Source organism: Emiliania huxleyi (genome assembly GCF_000372725.1).
Source record: "Emiliania huxleyi CCMP1516 unplaced genomic scaffold EMIHUscaffold_398, whole genome shotgun sequence".
NCBI classification, from domain to species: domain Eukaryota; phylum Haptophyta; order Isochrysidales; family Noelaerhabdaceae; genus Emiliania; species Emiliania huxleyi.
In genome coordinates, this window is record NW_005198979.1 from 1 (window position 1) to 12,680 (window position 12,680).

The window sequence follows — 12,680 nt, forward strand, 5'->3', positions numbered from 1 at the left end:
TGTGTTCATCAAAACAAAACGGAATGAATGCAATCAACCTGGCAACCCTGTCGGCACGTCTCGCGCGCGCGTGAACAGGGCTCCAGGCCCCAAATGACGTGTGAGTGTTAGAGTTGTTCATTCATCGTTCGTGTATGTGGCTCGCTCGTTTTTTTTGAGATAGTGTGTTGCTTTTGAGAGAGAGATTTTTAGCAATACCAAACAAGTCTAGCACTCACACGTCATTTGAGGCCTGGAGCCCTGTTCCGCGCGCGCGAGACGTGCAGACAGGGTTGCCAGGTTGATTGCATTCATTCCGTTTTGTTTTGATGAACACACCTCCGACAGCGAGGGAGGGCGAGACGATCGAGGGGTCCCGTTCCATGCGGAATCGACCCTAAAAACTCTTGGAGGGCACCACAAATAGCACTAGAAAAGGGAATTTGACAAGAAAGAATTCTTAAAAACACAAAAAAGAATACCAGCGCCGCGATTTTACGCCGCTGGGAGCGGCACATCCAAGAGCCGCTCGTCCGGGAGCCGCTCGTCCGTGTCAGCTTGCAGTAGAAGCGTCTGTAGCGCGACTAAACCGCCTTCCGCCATCTCATCCATCCTCGCATCGACGGGCCATGCTGTACGCGGACAAGGCTGCGCTGGAGAACCGTACAAAGGCGCAAAGGCGCCGTCTCTCGGCGGGCACCAGCTCACGCTCACCTGCTGTAACCGCAAATCCGGCTGTGCAGGTGAGGCTGCTGGCCATCCGCGAGCGCGAGCTCGAGCTGTATGTGAACAACTGCCGGACCATGGGCATGGTGTCGGCGATATTCTCGGGTCTTGGCTTCTTCGGCACGCGACCACCCCGCCCCGCTCGCGCACCTGCCTGGCGGGACCAGAGGAGCGGAGGAGGCGGAGGCTGGGTTCGCGCCGTAGGCCTGGTCTACACCAAGCTGGACTACTTCAAGGACGCGAACTGCGGGTGGCACTCTCACCAGGCGCCCGAGTGGTCCGAGTGCCCTGTCGGCGAGGCGATGGTGGGCGGCGGCTGCCAGGCCTGCGGAGACGAGGCGCCGTGCGACTCGTCGGACTGCGAGACGGGGACCACGTACAGCGCGGCGATCGGCGCGTGCGTGCCTTGCGGCGGCGAGTACAGGCAGGCCCTCTTTGTGGCTGCCAACCTGCTCACGATGTGCTGCGGGCTCGAGGCCGCCTTTGGCACCACGGCCATCACGATGCTCGGGCCTGGGCTCGCGCTGCGCGGGCCGGACGGGTCGATGAACAAGGCCGTCGAGGGCATCCTCGCCGAGTACGAGCTCGTCTCGTACCTCGTCTACCTCTCGATCTACTCCTTCCTCGCTGCGGGCGCAGTCTTTGCCTTTTTGGCCGAGGCGCCCAACCTGCTCACCTCGCTGGGCCTGACGGCGCTCGTGGCGGCGACGTACCGCTTGATGGCGCGGCGCGTGCACGTGGTCGAGGAGAACTTCCCGATGAAGAAGATCGCCCTCGTCTCGGGCGCCTTCTTTGATCACTCGGCGCCGCGAGCAGCGGCCGGCGGAGGGGCGACCGTCACGGCGACGGTCACGACGCCCTCCGGCGGCGGCGGCGCGGAGCGCCCAAAGATGACTCTGGCCGAGAGAAGAGGATACGCACAGTTGCACGACATCGTGGAGTAGGGGGGGGGGTGGAGTTAGAGGGGAGAGCGTGGAGGGTGTGTGCGTGTCTGTCTCCGTCCCGTGTCTCTGCCGCCTGCCGATCCCTTGCTCTCGCGGCTTCTCCCGCCTTTCGGCGCAACTCTGCCCTCCTCGCGGCATATCCTGGCCCCTCGAGTTTATCGAGCTCTCCTCGCGCAAGGACGACTCTTCTGACGCCCACTGCGATCATTTGCCGCCAAGTCATATCGTTGCTCAGGTCCACTCTCTCTCTTCGGACACTTGTGCCTCCACCGATGATGCTGGCGCTGGGGTCCCCTTCGGGTGCATCGTGACAGCTGACGACGAGATTACCACTGGTGTGTCGTCCTCCTCGGGGTCGTCTTCCCCGGCTTCCTCCCGTTCGGCTCTACGTTCATTACGTTTAGCCAGGCGCCATCACGAGCGCGGGCTAGCCTCCTAGGAACCTTCTAGGAACCTTCCAGGAACCTACTAGGACTTTTCCCATAGGCCATCACGAGCGCGGGCTCCGGCGCGCGCGCGGCTCACCCTCCATGCCGTGAACAGGCGCTTTATCCACCCTATATTCTTCTCTCACTCCTCTGCCCGTGCCTTGGTCTTGTCGGAGCGGCCGCACATTGCTCGGTACCCCCCCTGCACATCTAAAGTCATCCCTGCTGCTAGGGGGGGGGGTCTGACCCCCCCAGCAGCAGAGCGCTGCTGCTGGGGGGGGGGTCCCGACCCCCCCAGCAGCAGAGGGCATTGGACCCAGCTCTCCCGGCTCCCGCCTCTTCGCCGCCGCCGCCCCCTCCCACCTCGGCTCGTGTTTTAGCGGTACGCTCGAGGCGGCTGTGTTCACCGCGCCTTCGAGCCCAATACACCTTCGTCGTGTCGAGTGCTGGCGTTTTACTAAAGACTTGTGACCATGTGAGTCTATCTTGTACTACCACACTAAAAGCCGTGTAGTGAGCCACTCACTCGGGCGTCTCGGCTGACGATGACCGATCAGCGTTGATCTCTCTAGCCTATCGGTCCCCCGCTCGATCCTCGGATCGCTCGCTCGTCGAAATCGATCGACTGAGCCTAAGGACTTTCTTTTTTCGAAACGCGCGCGCGGCCCGTCGCGCGGCAAAACTGTCAGGTCCGCCGCGACGCGTCGCCGCAATGGCGGGCAGCGACGTGGTGGAAGCCATGCGGCTCGCCCTCAAGCCATTTAATATCGATTTCCAGCACCTCGCCGACGACTGGAACGCTACCGTACTTACTTACAGCTGTTGGTACAGAGATGCCAGCACCCCCTAGCAGCAGAGCGCTGCTGCTGGGGGGGGGGTCCCGACCCCCCCAGCAGCAGAGCGCTCCTGCTGGGGGGGGGGGTCCCGACCCCCCCAGCAGCAGAGCGCTGCTGCTGGGGGGGGGGTCGGCCATGACTTTAGATGTGCAGGGGGGGTACCGAGCAGTGTGCGGCCGCTCTCGTTGTTTCGCACCCATGTCTGTATGGCAATCGAGGCTGCCTTCCCCACTACCTGTAGTTCACTCGTCACCTCTCCTGCGAGCTCCCCTCTCTTTCTTTCGGGTATGGAGTCCGTGAGTGCGGGCAGCGTGCAGGCAATCACGGGCGCTATTTTGTCGTACTCCTCTTCGGCGAGCGCTCCCAAATCTAGACCCCATTGCCTTTAAGGAGGCTGCCCTCGGCCTCGTGCGTCTCAGGAATGCGCTGGGAATGCGGCTGTGTCTTTTGAGTCAGGCGCCGCCCGTTCGACTCTTGCTGTCGCCCTCGCCGCGTGTTTGTCAAGCTTCCGCATGAATGGTTGCTGGCATCGCGAGTGGTGCGCTTTTCTTTACCTCGGTGTGCGGCGTCTGCCAGTCCATCGAGACCCATCGATCCTCGAACCCGAAAGCACCGACCTCACGTCTCCCCGACCATCGATCCCCGACCGATGCTGCTGCGGTCTGGCGAACTCAAGGAAAAGGGTGCTGACATGCCCTGCTCGACGTCTGCGCTCTGGCTGCTCGAGACCATCCGTACATCGCCCTCCGGCGCCGGCGCAGCCGCTCCACCACCTGCGCAACAGGCCGACGCTCCGGCGAGCCGAAGTCTCCTTCTCCTCGATCTGGACAACACGCTGGTGCACACCTTTGTTGGCGACAGGCCCGCTGGGGATGTACTCGCTTGTGGCCGGCCTCGGACGTGGTGCGTCAAGCGACCTCACCTCGCACGCTTTTTGCACGAGGCCTCCCAGCGGTTCGAGCTCGGCGTCTTTACCGCGAGCCCAAAATCCGTGGCCACCGAGAAGCTCGACTGGCTCGACACAGAGCGCGTGCTGCAGCGACGCTGGTTCCGCTGCTCGTGCGTCGAGGAGCATGGCCTCTACCTCAAGGATCTGCGAGTTGTGTCGGCCGACGTCTCGCGTGTGCTTCTGCTGGAGGACCTGCCCTTCATTGGCGCTCGCCAGCCCGATCACGTCATCCCGATCCGGCCGTGGTCTGGCGATTCGGGTGACACCGCGCTGACTGACTTGCTGCCTTCCCTCATTCGTCTCGCTCGCTGCCCGCAGCCAACCAAGGCGCTGCGCGGCATGCTCGGTCTGGCGGCCCGGGCGCGCGATGTCGTACGCCACTCGCCACCCGACGGGCCCTGCGTGGACGGGCGCAGTGCGACGTGCGTTTGCTCGTGTCCGCACGAGCACAAGCTCCTACAGTCCTTTCTGCACCGGGAGCGGCTTTCGCCCGCCAACAAGCGGCCACCGCGCCTCCTGGCCTGCACGGAGCGGATTTCGCCCGCACTCTCGCCGGCAGAGCCCTTCCCGCCGGGGAACGAAGAGAACGGAGATGCCTCCAACGTCGACCCCGGAGGCATGACCGAGGCAGAGGGCATCCAGAGCCTCTTGGACTCGGCTCTTCCGGGCTACGACGACTTTCCCTATAGCGTTGACGAGGTGTTTGGAGAGGCCCTCGAAGAGCTCGCCGGACCGGATCCCCTAGGAGGGCGGTGATGCGCCCACGAGGCAACGCGCTCCCCCCAACAGCGGGCCGGCGCGCCTCTCTGTGGCACCAGATCACAAACGAACGCGGTGGCACCAGAGGCAGGCGCGTGTGTTGCCTGGAACAGCTCTCCAGTCCTTCTTTGTCACCCGCACGCACACGCGCGTCACACGTTTGTATGGCGAGCCAAAAGGACATTGTCTTTCTCCCTTTAGATTTCCTTCCTGAACCGAGTCAAATGAGTCAAGACACAAAACGAAATGGTGAACGGAAAGTGTCATGAAGTCGTTTTGCGTGATCTTCACTTCTCAAGTTCTCATCAAAGGTGTGTTTGAACGGGGGACGGCGTCGACTACGAGGACGCACAACTACGGTGGGCGAGGATCACGGCTGGCGGTACACGAGTCACGATTTTCGGCCGTCTGGACTGCGAGCCCTCTGGGCTGCGGGCCGCCCCCCGTGTTTGGTGAGCTCGCGCCGTCTCGCCGACCGCTGCGGGAGATGCCACGAGGGCTGCGGTGGCGTCCATCACCAGGCTGCCTAGCTCAATCGGCGACCCTCTGAACTCGGGAACGAGTCTGATCGGTCATGTGCGTACGCAGCGCCCCACGGTAGGCAGGGCCAGGGGCTCCGACGTAGTTCCTTATGAGATGACGTCGACGGCACTCAATCTACAGGAAAACCCAAACCAACACGCGACACTCTCGCACTGTGCCCCTCACACACAGTCACACAGTCACACACACACACACACACACACACACACACACACACACACACACACACACACACACACACACACACACACACACACACACACACACACACACACACACACACACACACACACACACACACACACACTGGTCACTGTCCCCGCACAAACCGACAGGAATCACTCACTGAGCGCCGAGCCGCGCGCGCAACAAGCACCAATAAGGAGACTCGCTTCACCGACCCGCGGCCGTCCCGGTCCCGCCTCCCCCTAGCCTCAAGTGCAGGCCCGAGGAGGCTGCCGTCGAGCTCCGCGACGGACTCGTCGCACGAGCCCCACACGGGTTGCGCAGCTCGATGCGCTTTTCGACGAGCCCCTCGCGGCACAGGATTTCGTCCACCGCGCGGTAGGCGGAGTTGAGCGAGCCGACGATCCAGGCGTGGTGCACGCTCGTTGCCTCGCCCGCAAAGAGCAGCCGCCCGTCCACCTCCGCGGAGATCAGGTCTGCAATCATGCTGCTGAACCTGGCCCGGCGTGAACATGGCGTATCTAAGCGCCCTGCGCGTGCTTCTCGGCCGCCCAGTCCATGACGGTCCAGCCGACCAGCTCGTCCATGAGGCTCTTGACCGCACTCCGCCAGGTTGGCCACGCAGAGCTCGATGGCGCGCGTCTTGTCGCTCAGCGCGAGGCTGCCCATCCAGTCCGCGTCGTCCGCCCACGAGTACGAGACGATGAGCACGCCGGTGTCCCACTCGCTGCCATACGACGGGTACACGACCTGTCTGATGGGCAGGTCGGTCGTTGAGGTGCCTCCGTGGATTGGCGCTGCGCCCCTTCCCCAGAATCGCGTCTTGAACTTGAGGGCCACATTGGTCGAGTGGTCGTACGTCAGGCAGCGCTGCGCGGTCCGTTTCGCGAGCGAGAGGTTGCAGTCGGTGGTATCCATCAGCCGGAAGGCGTGGTTCGTCACAGTCGTGATGACGTGCGTGTACCGCTTGGAGAACTCGACGCAAAAGTGTCGTCATCATCGCGAGCGACCCCCGAGACGACCACGCCCTGTCCAGAGGGTGTGAGGCGCCGCACTTCGTGCTCGGTCTGGACGCACGGCCCATGGCCCGCGGCGATCTCGGCAACCATCGCGTCGGTCAGCTTAGCTGTCCCGCCCTCGATGAGGCAGTATTATTCCTCGTTACCCGGGCCCAGGTCGAGGTTGTCAATTACGATGGGGGTCCGAGAAGCAGCTGGCGCCCGGTCATCGAGGAGCAGCTGGCGCCCGGTCATCGAGTCGATGCTCATCAGCTTTCGGAAGCCGCTTTCGAAATTCTTGCTGAGTGCGTCGAGGTACTCCTGGATCACCTTCGTCAGCCAGTGGTCGGGCCCCTCGTGCACGAACTTGTCGGGCACATTGCCACCCTTTGACGTCGAAAAGTGGAACGGGTCGGCTTTCCAGTCAATCTCGCCGACGACGCGGAAACCGTTGTATTACATGGTGATGCCGCGGCCGTCCGACTCGTAGTAGTCGCCTAGCTTGATGCCAGGGAGCTTGTTGGTCAGGGACCAGGGGACGTTGCCGACAACCCTGTCCATGATTGGGATCTTGGGGACGCGCATCGCGCCCAGATCGACGTAGTCCCACTCCTCCTCGGAGAAGTGGTGCGTGCGCACGCGTCCGCCGGGCGCCTCTGCGGCCTCCAGCTCCTCGAAATCGATGCCGAGCGACTTGATCAGCATGGCGGCGTAGAGCCCAGCCATGCCCGCCCCTATCACGCCGACCTGCAGCCGTTCGCACGTTTTTGCGGGCGGCGGGATGCGAGCCTGAGAGAGCAGGCAGCGGGCGCCGTCCACCTTGCAAGAAAGCCTCTGGGGCGAGGCTGAGTCGGCCTGGTCGCGGCCACTCGCCTTGCCTGGACGCGCGCCCGAAGCGAGGTGCTCCCTGGCCCGAGCTCCTCCATCACGCCGTCGGGCGAGACAGGACTCTTTGGCATCGCGTTGAAGCCATCGAGGCTGCTGTTGATGCTCGACCGCCGCTTGAAGGCGTGGAGCGGGTTCGGAATGCCTGTGGAGGGTGAGCGGCGGAGGGCGGATGGAGAGCGGGCCCTCGTCCGCCATGGCGAGAAGGGTCGATGCCGAGCTTCAAGGGCGATGCCCAGCCAGGCCGGCCAGGCCGTCCGGGAGAGCGTTGTGGCGATCCGCCACTTTTGGCGGGAGGGGACGCTCGATCGGCTTGCTAACTTTCGACCCCCCCCCCCCCCCAACCGCCCGAGCTTGACCGTGCTGCGACGAACGGCGGGAGAAGAACGAGAGCAAGGGAGCGGCAGGCGGCGCCGTTGCAGGACGAGGCAGAGGAGAGCGACGCGACAGAGGAAGCAGCGACAAGAGAGAGAACGACGAGAGTGGATCGACCGCGAGGTGGCATGAAGGTTGCAGCGAGAATCGGCGAGAGACTGCGAAGAGAGATAGGAAGAGACGGACGCCCAAGGGTGAACTACGGCTAGCGCATCACACCCCTCTCCTTGAAATCCCTGTGTGGTGGCGGCGTGCCGTCCTCCCTCCCCTCCGCCCTCCTTGGGTTGTATATTTTCTTTCTTTCTTTTTCCGTGCTAATAAGGCGAGTGGGTGGGTCTTTGGAACGCGAATTGTGGAACTCGAATGTGTGAAAAACAAAAATTCTAACTCATCGAAGTTTCTTCTTATGACCGCGCAAGATATAAAGGGTGGCTAAGGGCTCTGCCCGCAAGGCGCCCGCGTCGCAGACGCGGTACCATTGACAAATCTGCAATATACCCCCACACGAACAAATAGCAAAATCCGAATACCGTGCACGAACTGCGTGATCTGGGACGCAAGCCTTCATGGTGTGCCAAGACAAACGTAAAATTGAAGCCACGAACGTCCGCCAAATCCGTGCTAGGGAAAGCTGATCGAGCCCAGCGTGCCCGCGGCCGCCTCCCGCGCAGCACCGCCGCTGGGGACGACACGCTGCGGAATCGGATCGAGCCCATGCACGGGCAAAGAAGGACGCTGCAGAAGCGGTTGGAGAGGCAGCTGGCGTCTGCCGTCACAACGAGTCCCGGCGCTGGTTGGACATGCGCGTCGGCTCGCCCGAGGACTGCTGTCGCGACCCTCCCGTCGTGACGCAGCCTCCGACGAGCTCTGCAACCGAGGAGAGTGAGGGTGCGCCTCCCCTCACTGCTGGCCTGGCTGCGCACCGCCCCACTAAGCACCCCCTCGAGCATCTCTACAAGCACAAGTACAAGGGCGACCTTCTCCAAGTCGTCAACACGCCCGGCGGCTCCGGCAAGACTTTAGCCTTGGCCACCCTCCTTGCGGAGCAGGAGGAGATTCGCTCTCGCCGTCGGCAACGTGGCAGCTAGTCGAGAGACTCGGTAGTTGTGACCCCCCTCTGAGTGAGTGAGGACAGGAGAGAGAGAGCTTTTGTGGTGTTGGTGTACGCAATAATGGGACAGGGTAGTCGTTCTCCGCTCTAGCTCCCCTTCTAGCTCTTAGCATGAGCTGCGCCCTGTGTCCGACCCCTTTTGCGCAGCAACACCTTAAACTTTTAGGCCCTCCAAATTCGGGTCGGAGCGTAGCGGAGTGGGCCCCGAGTTTGAAAAGGGCGACGGACGCTTGCGTCCTAGCCTCCAACAACGCCTCCCCGGCGCAGAGGGGCCCCCGGAGGGATGCTCAACCGCTCCACGCCACGCCGCTTGCGGCGGTCCTATTCCCAGCTCCGCTGAGGGCCCGGCCGGGCGCGTTATTTGAGCGATCGCGCCAACAGCCGGTAGCGAGCGAGCTGCCGTCTCCGATGCCACGCGCTGCCGTCTCCGTCCCCGCCAGCCGACCCTCGACGGCGCAGGAGCTCATCTACCCCACGCACGGCTGCCGCGACGTGCTGCGGCGGCACGGGATCAAGCCGCACGACCACGCCCGTGACAACCGGCGGCACATCAAGGAGCTGCAGCAGCAGGTGAGCGAGCGCAAGGCGGCGGCAGAGGCGGAGGCGGCCAAGGCCGCGAGCAAGGCGGCTCGCCGGCGAGCGGAGGGCGCGTACAGCGCCGTGCCCTCCCGTGTCGCCGCGCAGCTCGCGGCGCGGCCGTCGTCAGCACCGCCCTCTCGCCACCGTCCGTCACCGCGCAATTTTTACGTGGGCGCGCCGCTTCAGCCGGCGAAGCAGGTGACGCGGGCGGGCAGGACGGCGGCGTGGATCGAGCCGCCACTGCTCGTGCCGCCGCCGCCGCCGCCCGCCAAGTCGCTGCCGCCGCCGCCGCCGCTGGAGGCGGCGGCAGAGGTGGAGGCCGCGCCGCACCCCGCCTCGCCTCCACCGACCGACTACATCGCTCGGAACATCGAGGCGGCCAAGCACGCGAGCAGGAGGCGGCCGGCGAGCGCGCGCGCCTCCGACGCCGCCGCGCGCGTCCTGTTTGGCCGCCCCGAGCCGGCGGGCAAGCTGCCGAGCTACCTGATCGACCGCAAGCTGGAGCTGGCGCAGCGTGCGGCCGAGAAGGCGGCGGCCGCGATGCCGCCCGAGGTGCCGCCGCACCACCACCTGCTGCCGCGCGAGGATTGCGTGCGGGTCCTCGCCGACATCCGCGCCGCGCGCGCCGAGGTGCGGCACCTCTCTCCTCTCCTCCTCCCGCCTCTCCTCCTCCTCCCGTCTCTCCTCCTCCTCCCGCCTCTCCTCCTCCCGTCTCTCCTCCTCCCTCCTCTCCTCCTCCCTCCTCTCCTCCTCCCGCCTCTCCTCCTCCCGCCTCTCCTCCTCCGCCCGGCGGCTCGCGCACTCTGCCGGCAGCAGCACCGTCCGCCACCGTCGCCACCGCCCTACCCCGCCCCGCCCTACCCTGCCCCGCCGCAGGTGCTCGAGGAGCTCGACCGCTTCCCCTTCGTCGTCGACACCCCCACCCAAAAGGCGCGCCACGCGCAGCTCACCCGCGAGCTCGAGCAGGCGAGGAGCGGCACCCCTCACCCCTCCAGACTCTCATCCCCGCTACCGAGACGCGGAGAGCACGCCGCAGACAGCGCACCGGACACGCCCGCGCGACCTGACGCCGCCACCCGACCGATCCCCAGCCCGCGTGTCGCGTGTCGCCCCTCTCTCCCTCACCCACCTCGCCCCTCTCCCCGCCTCAGCTCGACGCGGCAGAGGACGCTTTCTCGCGCTCCAAGGCGAGGCTCGCACCGAGGTAGGGCAGCACCTTCGCCAGCTCTCGACCCCTCTCACCCCCCCTCCCCACCCCCCCTGCCTCAGGTGGTCGTCGCCGACGGGCCGCTCCCTTCCTACGACCGCGCCGCCGCCTCGTGAGAGCCCGTGCACGCCCTCTCTCCGGCCGCCCTCCTCGCGCGCTCCCCGCGGCGTGCTGGCGGCACTTCAACCATCTCTCGCACCCTCCGCGCACACTTGCGTGTCGCGCTTGCGTCTTGGGTAGTGGCATTGGGTTTTGCCGCGACGCCGGCAGAGCGTGCACTAGCTGTGCACGACTGAGACCGCCGTCGTCAGGAAAGTGGCCCCTCCGATATGTCGCGCCTGAACGCGGTATGTAGCGGTCGCGGTATGTAGCGACCCCCGCTACAGGAATCGTCCGGTGTTATGACTTAGTATCGGTCCCCACGGGGCGTGGTCTACATACTACATATCGGTCGGCGCGCTACATACCACCTCCGGGGGCGCTACATATCGGTACCGATATGTGTAGCCTGTATAGCGGCTATAGCGGCGCCCCCGGAGCCGGACATATCGCCGGGCCTCCGCGTATTCAAATTTTGAATCCGCAGGGTAATGACCAAGAAGAGCATGACAAATCAGCCTTCGTGTGTTCCGTGAGTTCTGTCGTGTGTCGACTCGGGAACCGTCTCGCTCTCTCGGCGCGTCTGCGTCCTCTGGGGGGAGGCGGGGCCCCCCGGAGGCACCGTGCGCCGCGCCGCAGTGCGGAAACGGGGCTCCGGCTCCGCTAGTGTCAGCTAGCACCGACTTCCCGATTAAGCTAGGTTAATCAGAGGGCAGATTTGGAGAGATCTCGAGGAGTACATACAGATAGACCCTCCAACCATCAGAAAACTCCAACCTGATCGGTCGTATCTAGATACTGACCGCCGACAGATCACTCCAGACAGCAGACAGGCCGACGTCTCCACGCGGCCGGCCGGGCGAGAGGCTTGACACGATCCGACCCTGCGACCCTGACGCTGCGGTTCTAGCTATCAGACATGCGCTGCTGACTGCTGCCACAATGTGCGACCGGTGCTGACCCACTTGGCGGCCTTCCCGGTCAGTGGTGAGGCGCAGTTCAGAGCTGTCGATGGCGCGATGCCGCACTGGTCCCACATTGGTGACACGAGACCACCACGTTTGCCGGTCCAAGAGAGAGGCGCCGGCGCTGTCGTGAGAAGGTGCGTGGTCCCTCTTGACTGCCCATGCGCGCGAGGCTGTGTAGGCATAGCCTCGAGAGTGCCAGCAGCCAATCCGAGGCAGTTTGTGACGCGCATTGCGTCAGAAGCGTGCACGCGCTGGAAGGACACCTTCCTACTGGCCGTACGATCAGGTAGTCACTGAATGCTTGATACTAAGGCCGTGAGCTATGCAGGTGGTCAATTGTGCAGCAGGGCACGGTCAGCAGCGCCGACAGGCTGTCGCAAGGCGTGATAGAGCATGGTCGCAGTACGCGAAATTCTACAGGAAATTCATGAAACAAGTAGCCAAAAAACAAAAAAATCGCGAAAAAATCGGCGCCTGCGGCGGGCTATGGGACCCCATCTCCCCCCCGCATGGGTACCCTCTAGGGGCCCCGCCTCCCCCCAGAGTCTGCGTCCTCTCCCTCTCAGAGTACAGAGACTGCTCTCTCACCGCGCAGAGCTCAGCCGAAACGGATCCCCCCCCCCCCCCAACCCCACCCACCCACCCACCGCGCGCGCGAAAGACAGAAGGACAAGCAGTGCCGAGCAAGGCCGGCGGAGGCTGGAGTGCCAGCGTGAGGCGGCGTGCGGAAGGTGTGTTGTCAGAGGCCTCGTCTAGACGAGGCGGGTGCGAACCGGCCGCACGCCGACAGCGACCGGGAGCGGTGGGTGCCCCCGTCTAGTGGGCCGAGTGGAGAGCGAGCTTGAGGCTGTGCAGCTGCCTGCGCGCCTGCGCCATGTCGGCAGTCATGCACTCGACGGCAAAGGCAAACGACTCCTCCATCCGCGAGAGAGTCGCCTCCATGGCGACCACCTGGCGGCGGGCGGGGAGGGGGGAGGGAGGTGGGTCTGGGGGAGGGGATGGGGTGGGGTGGGGTGGGGAGGGCGGGCGGCGTCGGGGGGCTCCGCAGCCGTGCCTGCTGCTGGAGCACCTTCCCTCCCCGCGACGGGCCTCCGCCCGCCGATCCGCT

At 64.5% G+C, this 12,680-nt stretch overlaps 3 protein-coding genes across 3 annotated transcripts; 2 read left to right on the forward strand and 1 right to left on the reverse strand.

The window, feature by feature from the left end:
* Positions 1–608: 608 nt before the first annotated feature.
* On the forward strand, positions 609–1,649 carry EMIHUDRAFT_243748 (hypothetical protein; the record flags this gene model as incomplete). Its single annotated transcript, XM_005770914.1, has 2 exons — positions 609–810; positions 910–1,649. 2 exons carry the CDS (start codon positions 609–611, stop codon positions 1,647–1,649), a joined length of 942 nt encoding a protein of 313 aa, XP_005770971.1.
* A 1,882-nt stretch (positions 1,650–3,531) lies between these two features.
* On the reverse strand, positions 3,532–7,074 carry EMIHUDRAFT_118401 (hypothetical protein; the record flags this gene model as incomplete). The annotated part of the gene is made up of 6 exons (XM_005770915.1): positions 3,532–3,686; positions 5,653–5,846; positions 5,955–6,325; positions 6,406–6,476; positions 6,516–6,777; positions 6,901–7,074. The coding sequence occupies 6 exons, from the start codon at positions 7,072–7,074 to the stop codon at positions 3,532–3,534; spliced, it is 1,227 nt and encodes a 408-aa protein (XP_005770972.1).
* A 2,053-nt stretch (positions 7,075–9,127) lies between these two features.
* On the forward strand, positions 9,128–10,621 carry EMIHUDRAFT_118402 (hypothetical protein; the record flags this gene model as incomplete). Its single annotated transcript, XM_005770916.1, has 3 exons — positions 9,128–9,928; positions 10,175–10,207; positions 10,568–10,621. 3 exons carry the CDS (start codon positions 9,128–9,130, stop codon positions 10,619–10,621), a joined length of 888 nt encoding a protein of 295 aa, XP_005770973.1.
* Positions 10,622–12,680: the final 2,059 nt, after the last annotated feature.